Source organism: Mesoplodon bidens (genome assembly GCF_964165515.1).
Source record: "Mesoplodon bidens genome assembly, chromosome: 4".
Classification (NCBI taxonomy): Eukaryota; Metazoa; Chordata; class Mammalia; order Artiodactyla; family Ziphiidae; genus Mesoplodon; species Mesoplodon bidens.
The window spans coordinates 114723313-114732346 of record NC_138160.1 but is presented as its reverse complement, the minus strand read 5'-3'; the positions used below and the strand labels follow the sequence as shown (position 1 = coordinate 114732346).

Sequence of the window (9034 nt, the reverse complement as noted above, 5' to 3'; positions counted from 1 at the left end):
TTTCCAAATTTTCAATTTTTATTCCTTGCTTTTACCATCCAACAGAAAATCTCTGCTTAGGAATCTCCTCAGCATCTAGATTCCAAGAGGCCTCAGAGGAGTGTCCACAGAGGGCATTGCTGCTTTATGAAGTCACTCTTGGACATTCCGGTATGTTACTAGCCGGTATGTTACTAGCCGGTAGGCCCCCTGGAGGGGAGAGCTCCCCATTGGTCTACCCACAGATGCTCTCTTCCCAAGGAGACTGAGCACCTCTGTTCAGCAAAAGAGTCACGAGCACCCTGCAATTGTGATGCTCCGGGCTAAAGCTGAGAGACAGGCCAGACAAAAGCCCCTCCTTCAGGAAGTGCCCCCAACTGACAGACAGAGGCCCTTAATAATGTGTTAGAATAGGTTAAGGGTCATAGAAGAAGGGAAAGCAAAATTCTCTGGGCTTCTAAGTGCAAGAGCACACAGCCAGGGCACAGCACTGGAGACACCTGGAAGGACTAGGAAAGATTTTGATGGCTTTGGGGCTAGAACCCAAGAAACAGGAGGAGCAGAAGTTATCCATGCCCAGCACTGGCTAATTGGGGACACAGAATGTGCACATATGAACCACCTAAAGAGAGTGTAAGGGACGAGCCTTGGGGTAGAGATGTTTTAGGTACAAGAGCAATAGGGACTTTTGCTCTGTTCAATTCTTGGAATTAATATATTCTCTCGTTCTCCTTCTCCTAGCCCCTTTGGCTTCCAAGGCAAATCAAGACAGAGGCTTCTGGGTAGCTCTGTGTTGAATTAAATGTTTAGTTGGCCAAATTGGTCAAATTCCTGGAACCTTAATTCCTTGGGCCATAATAAAAGAAGGTGACCATGTCACCACCTCCACTGCCCCAGGCGTTCTGAAACAAGTGTACACAACCATCTCACATAGAAAAATACTCTTGTAGGCAAGCGGTATACTGAACCGGGAAATAACATCTTACCAATCTCTCCACTTAAAATCATCAACAGCAAAGCTTTAAGAAATACTTTGATTAACGTCCCCAGGCTTCAAACCTTGGCCTCACTGTCTTATTCTATATTCTCTCCCTCAGGGATCAAGCTCCTCCTACTGCCTCCTTTGGTCATATGCCCCCTGATGCCTTCTGGGCTCCTGCCCACACCCTGACAGTGGCCTCCTGGAGCAGCTGCTAAGAGAGAGCCTGAATCAGTTCTCCAACTCTGTTTCCACCCGCCCCAATTCATCAGTGTGCCTAATCCCGCCGGGCCATGTAGGAGGCCCTCGATAAACCTGTGCTTTGTGAATGTACCTCAAGGATTCTTACGCTCACTCAAGTAGCTGAGCCTAGTGGGTTTCTATTTCCAGGAATCCCAAGGATACACTACTATGCTTCCGCTCCTTAAGCTCCAAAGCATACTTCTGGGGAGAAACGAAGAAGAGATTAAGAATGTAAAAAATTCTTTCACGATGCTTGGAGGGGTGAGGAAAGATGGCTAGCTGGAAGCAGTCAAGAAGAGACCAGCTGGGGCTTCCCTGGTGGCACAGTGGTTGAGAGTCCGCCTGCCGATGCAGGGGATATGGGTTCGTGCCCCGGTCGGGAAGATCCCACATGCCGCGGAGCAGCTGGGCCCGTGAGCCATGACCGCTGAGCCTGTGCGTCCGGAGCCTGTGCTCCGCAACGGGAGAGGCCACAACAGTGAGAGGCCCGCGTACCGCAAAAAAAAAAGAAGAAACCAGCTGTTCTTGGTGTACAATATCAGCACAGCCAACCACAGCTGAATGTGTTTTCTATCTATCTATCTATCTATTTATTTATTTATGGCTGCGTTGGGTCTTCATTGATGCAGGTGGGCTTTCTCTAGTTGTAGCGAGCGGGGGCTACTCTTCGTTGCAATGCGGCTTCTCACTGCGGTGGCTTCTCTTGTTGTGGAGCACGGGCTCTAGGTGTGTGGGCTTCAGTAGTTGTGGCACAGGGCTCAGTAGTTGTAGCTCATGGGCTCAGTAGTTGTGGCTCGCAAGCTCTAGAGCACAGGCTCAGTAGTTGTGGTGCACGGGCTTAGCTGCTCTGCAGCATGTGGGATCTTCCCAGACCAGGGCTCGAACCCGTGTGCCCTGCATTGGCAGGCAGATTCTTAACCACTGCGCCACCAGGGAAGCCCCTGAATGTGTTTTCTGAAGTCACTGATGAAGAAATCTAGTCTGGGACTGGAACTCCAGCTGATGAGTGGACTCAGAGGTAACCAGCTTCTCCAGGCCTACTGATATCACCCGTATCTTCTCGTGGATAGGTGGGCGGGACAGGCACCCTGGATGAGAAGCTAAAGGGCCACCTCTTCTGCCCTTTTAGCAGCAACTCACACTCCCCCTGACTTGGGCAGCACCACCTTAGCTGCCGCACACAGTCAGTAGGCATGGCAGCTTGGTGGTGACTCAAGTCTTCTGACAAAGAGTCATTCCTAGTTACATGTAACTAGAATTGAAACACAAAGTTCACATATTATATCCAAACCCTATTACACCTCTTGCTGTTTTGCAGAAATTTTACAAAACTGAAAGTTACAGAGTTCAACTAGTATATTTCTAAACTCTGGATTAGAACGTATACAGACTGCTCCACATTAACACTAGTAGTCCAATACCTCGGCACACTGCCGAAGGCCAGGTGTGTGTCCATATGCAACATACATGCTGCTGCTTTTGGTCTCAAGCAAAAACATAAAGAATCATGCTTATTCTGTTTATCTAAAGACTTCCTAAATTCTATCAACGTCAGAGAGTAACCACAATTTTCAGGGCTTTCACTAACTTCATTTTAGAAAAGGACACTGTCAAACGACACAAAGGACACTGCCCTGATTTATTATCTATGGAGGTCATGCAAAGGGTCATAGGTCATATCTATTTAAACCCCCTCTACTTCAGTGATCATTTAAAAGGAAAATGGAGGGAAACCAAAGCTTGCCACATCAGAGAAACCACTGTCATCACAAAGATTTGGAACAGAAGAAAAGTTGGGGCCTCCAACTTTGGCAATGTCTCTTTTAAGTTGAAATGTCAGTTACTTAGAGCAAGTCTGGGGATTCATTCTGTTGGAATTTACCACAAGGAGTATTACCACAGACTTCTGATATGGGATCTTTGATTATCTAAAGTTCATGAGTTCCAGCAGATGCGACACCCCTTAACATGGACCTTATGTCAAATCCTCACATAGATGCTAATTAGTAGCTACATTCTCAGGCCCTGACAACTGCAATTATTAGCTGTACCCTGCTCTCTCCACTGTGCCATACACAGTACAGGTTAATAGTTTCTAAGCCTCTCAGACTTACATTCAAAATAGGGGGAAAGGTTTCCATTCAAGATACAGTGAAACAATTTAAGTGACACCACAAGGGAGCAAACAAACAAATCCAGAAGGTGGAATATTCTACAGGACTCGGTAGATGATATGGAGAGAAAGAGGGAATTGAGGGCAGGAGGCTTGCTCACTCTAGACTGAAAGCTTAAAGAGACACAACAACCGGATGTGATGGGTGGACTTCATGTGGATCACTGATTAGAACAAAATTACTGTCCAAAGACATTCTTGACCTTCAGAACAATTTGATTCGGTATTAGGTGATACCAAGAAATCATAGTTTATTTTGTTTGGTGTGATAATGGCATTCTGGTTTCTACAAGAAAATGACCATATTTTCTAGAGATGTTTACTGGAGGATGTAGGGGCAAAATGACATGCTATCTGGGATTTGCTTTTAAATACTTTAGCAAAGAAAAAGGAAATGGGAGATTATATGATGTAACTGGCAAGATCTTGGTAACTGTTAAATCTGGGTGATCAGTACATAAGGGTTGAATGCCCTATTTTACTCTATTTTAAAATGCCTACACTTTTTCATGTTTAAAAATTCATGCAGAAAAATTTGAAGCACTGAGCTAGAAATCTTTGGTAATAAAATGTATAAAAGCTCCCAAATCTATAATATGGGGAAAAGTTTATAAAAACACATGGCTTTGCTTTTTCCTCTTTTTAAAAAAAAATTTAATTAATTAATTAATTAATTAATTAATTAACTTATTTACTTTTGGCTGTGTCGGGTCTTCATTGCTATGCATGGGTTTTCTCTAGTTGCAGTGAGCAGGGGCGACTCTTCGTTGCAGTGCACGGGCTTCTCATTGCGGTGGCCTTCCCATTGCAGAGCACAGGCTCTAGTCGCGTGGGCTTCAGTAGTTGCAGCGCGTGGGCTCAGTAGTTGCAGCATGCGGGCTCTAGAGCACAGGCTCAGTAGTTGTGGTGCACGGGCTTAGTTGCTCCGCAGCATGTGGGATCTTCCCGGACCAGGGATCGAACCCATGTCCCCTGCATTGGCAGATAGATTCCTGTTTTTTTGTTTTTTTTTGCGGTACGCGGGCCTCTCACTGTTGTGGCCTCTCCCGTTGCGGAGCACAGGCTCCGGACGCGCAGGCTCAGCAGCCATGGCTCACAGGCCTAGCCGCTCCACGGCATGTGGGATCTTCCCGGACCAGGGCACGAACCCGTGTCCCCCTGCATCGGCAGGCAGACTCTCAACCACTGCGCCACCAGGGAAGCCTGGCAGGTAGATTCTTAACCACTATGCCACCAGGGAAGTCCCTGCCTTTTTCCTCTTAAAAATTTCAAAGAAGTACAAGTTCTAGTGTCCAGGCTCTGGATCTCCCAGAAGCCACAGAGTCTGGGGTGACTCTTCTCTCTCTTTCCCCCACCCCCCCCGTGTATACTCCACACCCGCAGGGCAAAATGACTATACCTGCCAGGCCAACAGAACCAGCCGAAAACTGGCTTCAGAGAGCTCAGCCTCCTTATCATATTCCCATATGGCTTCTCAGACTAGGGGCCAGGGTTGGTGGGGAGTGGGGGGCATGAGAAGCTTTGCTTGTTGTAACATAGAGTGATTTTTCTGGCCTCTGATGTAAGGCAGGGTATAAAGATGATCCTTGTTAAGTCCTATTACTATAAGGCATGTTCCTTGGATAGATACATACACATTCTTTTAATCTACCTTTTAATCTCATTAATAACTACATTCCTGAGTTCCCTCAAAGAACAGTTACTGCAATTTTAAAATAATAGCTTACTTTATATTCCATTTTACTCATGTCAGTGACACATGGAGTAAACAGAGCTCATTACTGGATAATACCCAAGTAGCTTCTAGCTCAGTGGCTACATACCCTCAGTTCAGGGGTCACAACATGCAAATGATGGGAACAAATGACCCTTGGTTCCTCCTTCCCTCAGTATGTCAAATAATGACCTGGCAAGTTGGTCACTGTGACAGTGAATCCTTTTATTGCTCACCTTGCTGGAAGCCTTGGACAAGACACTTGTCTTCTTCTTTCTCCCTGTCTGAAAAGGAAGGATAAAACACTAGACAGCTCACCCAATTTTTGAGATCTCTGTAAATTAAGTAACTACTTAAGTAGTAACAACAGCTAAAATCCAAATCAACTTTAGCATCATAAGGATTGTTACATACAGTTAAACCCTTTACCTATAGAGTTCATCATTCTTTTTCTACCTTACAATTGCTCTCCAACACAATGCATTTGTAAAGTCACCATAATCACTTGAATTTCTGGGTTATAAAAATGTGTGAATGCTCCCCCATACCCATTTCTGGTCTTTAAAAATGTTATTTCTCTTTTTTAATATTATTAATAGAATTACCCGGATTGATTTACCTTATATATGTGATTAGATATAATGAAAAATACCTCAGGCTCAAGTTTAAATCATTTTTATTTAAGCACTGATTTTACAAAATGTGATCGTTCAAAAGGTGAACTAAATTTACGGCTTAATTTGTTCACGTGTTGATAAATTGCTTTCAAAATACATTGGAGCTAGGTGTGTATATAAGATTTTACATGCGTTTTGGAAGAAATCACACAGAAGCAGCTGCTTTTTCAATAAACTTGGCCAGTTTCACATCTCTTTTGGTCAGTCCTCCACAGTCATGTGATGTGAGAGTTATCTGAACCTAAGAAAGAGAGAAGCAGCTTTGAAAACCCTGAGGTGCAATTCATGATGCTCTCCTTTGGTAGTTCAGAAATCAATCTATTACTCAATATTTATCTTTGAGAATTGAGGAGATTAAATGATTTAGAAAATACTACATTATGAATAAGCAATGCATTTCCAAAACCCAGTAAACTCCAGGCTAGGCCCAGCAGCCTCCTAGGGATAAAAAGGTTCTCTCATAAGAAGGGCAAATGAGCTACCAGAATCTCAAATCTTGACTCTTGGGGAAAAAAAAAAAAGAGAGAGAGAGAGAGACTGAGGTACCACTTTAACTCCCATTACTTTAATTACACCAACTATTTTCAGGCCACTGAGAAAAACTAAGCTATCAAATGTAATATCTCAGCAACCATGTTAAAAAAAAAGTCCATTTCCAAATTAGGGAAGGGGTGGGGTGGGGTGGAGGAACAGACTGTTGCCTCTTGACAAATCAATTAAAAAGCAAAAACAAAATTATGGGCAAAGAGAGGCAACTAGGAAATAAAAGTTTATGCTGGTACCTGTATGCTCTGAATTATTCCAATTAAATCACAAAAATGTGAAATTTTCTTTTTTCAAAGAGATAATAGAAACCTCACAGAAATCTAGATGATAAGAAATTCCACATGGCATGATCACCAAGGCAAGGACGCTTTTTGGGCAAGTGTGATTCTTCTCACTGTGCCCCCTTAAAACTACTTGATGAAGTCTTTTCAGTCTGCTCTTTCTCTTAAGAAGGTCAGTTCCCACTGAGAATAGAGAATTTAATAAATAGTTCTTGAGCAAATTTATTAAATAAGGCCATATCTTTCTTATTTGCTACAATCTCTTTCAATACTTTACCTTAAGAGGGTTTAAAAATTTATCTACATGACAGATATCCAAGTTTAATTCAGGAGTCTAATTTGGCCCAACTTTTCCGTACTACTGTCTGTAGAAGATAAGCATGAAAATAAAGAACTTAGTCACTGTTGTCTTGAGTAGATCTGAACCTTTTTTTTTTTACTAATTTGCAGTAATACACAGGGATTCTGAGAGAAAGGATAAGAGAATATTTTCCTAAGCACAATGACACTTAGCTGCACAGGATGACAAGCAAGAAAGGAAGAAAGAAGTTTCTTAAACTCCATAATTATGGTGATTCCAAAATCAGGCAATTCAGTTACCTTGTTGTACACATTGAACCACTCCGGGTGATGATTCATCTTCTCTGCTTGTAGGGCAACTCGGGACATAAAGCCAAATGCCTGCATAAGATAAAGTTGAAAGTGATGACTGACAGTGCCCCCTGCCCTGGACCTGAGAGAGATACCAGAGCAACCCGACCAGAAAAGACATGGCTAGAATCCTTAGGGAAGCCTGGAGAATCAAATATGAAAGCAAATGCTCTCCATAGAGCTGGGGAAGCAGTGTAGCAGGACTGTGACCTGCTGCTGGATGGTGAAAAACAATCAGGCTCAAATAAACAAACTGGGAAATTGGTCTCACCCAGTGACCTGACTGGGCTGTTTTATTTTCCTCAGGACGAGACTCTCCAAAAGAAGGACTAATTTCCCTTTAATTCAATGTCCTGGATCTCACTACCTGGCCCCAAATCTTAGAAGTCACTTTTCTTGCAGCACTGCTCCTTTTGTTTTTAGTGACTGGGTTGCTAACTAAGGCATCGACCACAAAGACTATGGGAAAATGTCTTGTGAGTGTGTCTTAAGCCAAAGCTCCGGGAGAAATGAACAACCATCCCATCTGCCAGGCAGGACAGAAGGGGATGAGAGACTGTTTTCATTGATATCCAGAGTGGAACAGAAATGGGCTTGCCCACTCAGGGTCTTCTTGCTACTGCCTAGCACTGCCATTTCAAGGAGAAAGCACTCCGCCTCGGGGCAGAGGGCTGCAGAGCCAGCCACAGGCATAAGTGGGGGCCAGTAGGGCACTGTCTTCATACCACAGGGAAAGTGCAAACCTAATTTTGTTAAGCAGAAGGCAAACTTGTCCTAAGAGGAAAAAAACCATTTTTTTGCTTGCTTTCAAATTTTTATGAGGGTAATTGCAAACAGTAGAAGAGTTTGTCTCTTTCGTGTCCATAAGGCAGAAATACTTGGTAAGATTCTAAGGAAGTGGTACATTAATTACAAAGTTACAGTGGAATTCACAGGCATTACCCATTACAGCACATAAATAAATATTTAACTTCTTTACCCCTATCCAGAAAAACCAATCTGATGTTAGTTGGGTTATGTTTTTTGGATCACCAAATGACATAAGAGTGCATTTCCAAGTTAACAGAAATACGGAAGATGCCATTTTCAAACAATTCTGTCATTCATAATGGTTCCTACCTCAGAATTGATTTTATTCAGGATAAAGATTTCCATTTTGACACTTAATGCCTGAAGAAGAGTCTTCCCTATTAGGAAAAGGAAGGAAGTTCAAGAAAAATCCATTTAACTATGTATGGAATTATCAGTAGGAAAACAATATTCACTCTCCCACCCCTTCTCATTTCATAATTTGATTCTCTATGTGAGGGGAAGGAACAAGTCAAATGAGAAAGTTTGTTTTAATTATTCAAACACAGAGTTAACCTGTATTAAATTATTATGAGAATTTTTACCCTGTTTGCCTATAATGCTTTATTTTCGTTTAGCTTTAGAAGATTTACAATTTCATCACCACCCCAAGAGACATTAAAGACATGGATTTCTTTCTTTTTTAAAAAAATATTTATTTATTTGGCTGCACAGGGTCTTTAGTTGTGGCAAGCAGGATCTTTTAGTTGTGGCATGCAGGATCTTTAGTTGTGGCACGCAGGATCTTTTAGTTGTGGCATGCAGTATCTTTAGTTGCAGCACGTGGGATCTTTTAGTTGCAGCATGTGGAATCTTTAGTTGCGGCATGCGGGCTCTTAGTTGCAGCATGCAGGATCTAGTTCCCTGACCACAGATTGAGCCCAGGCTCCCTGCATTGGGAGTGTGGAGTTTTAACCACTGGACCACCAGGGAAGTCCCAAG

General features: G+C 42.9%; 1 protein-coding gene across 1 annotated transcript in view; it reads right to left on the bottom strand.

Annotated features, from left to right (window-relative positions):
- Positions 1 to 5754: 5754 nt before the first annotated feature.
- PCBD2 (pterin-4 alpha-carbinolamine dehydratase 2) overlaps positions 5755 to 9034 on the bottom strand; it is a 48665-nt gene continuing 45385 nt past the window's right edge. The window contains exons 3-4 of the mRNA XM_081233966.1: positions 7193 to 7273; positions 5755 to 6006 (exon numbers count right to left, since the gene is read on the bottom strand). Of these exons, the coding sequence (XP_081090092.1) occupies positions 5911 to 6006; positions 7193 to 7273 (177 nt within the window). The 3' untranslated portion in view covers positions 5755 to 5910. The remainder of the gene's footprint in view (positions 6007 to 7192; positions 7274 to 9034) is intronic.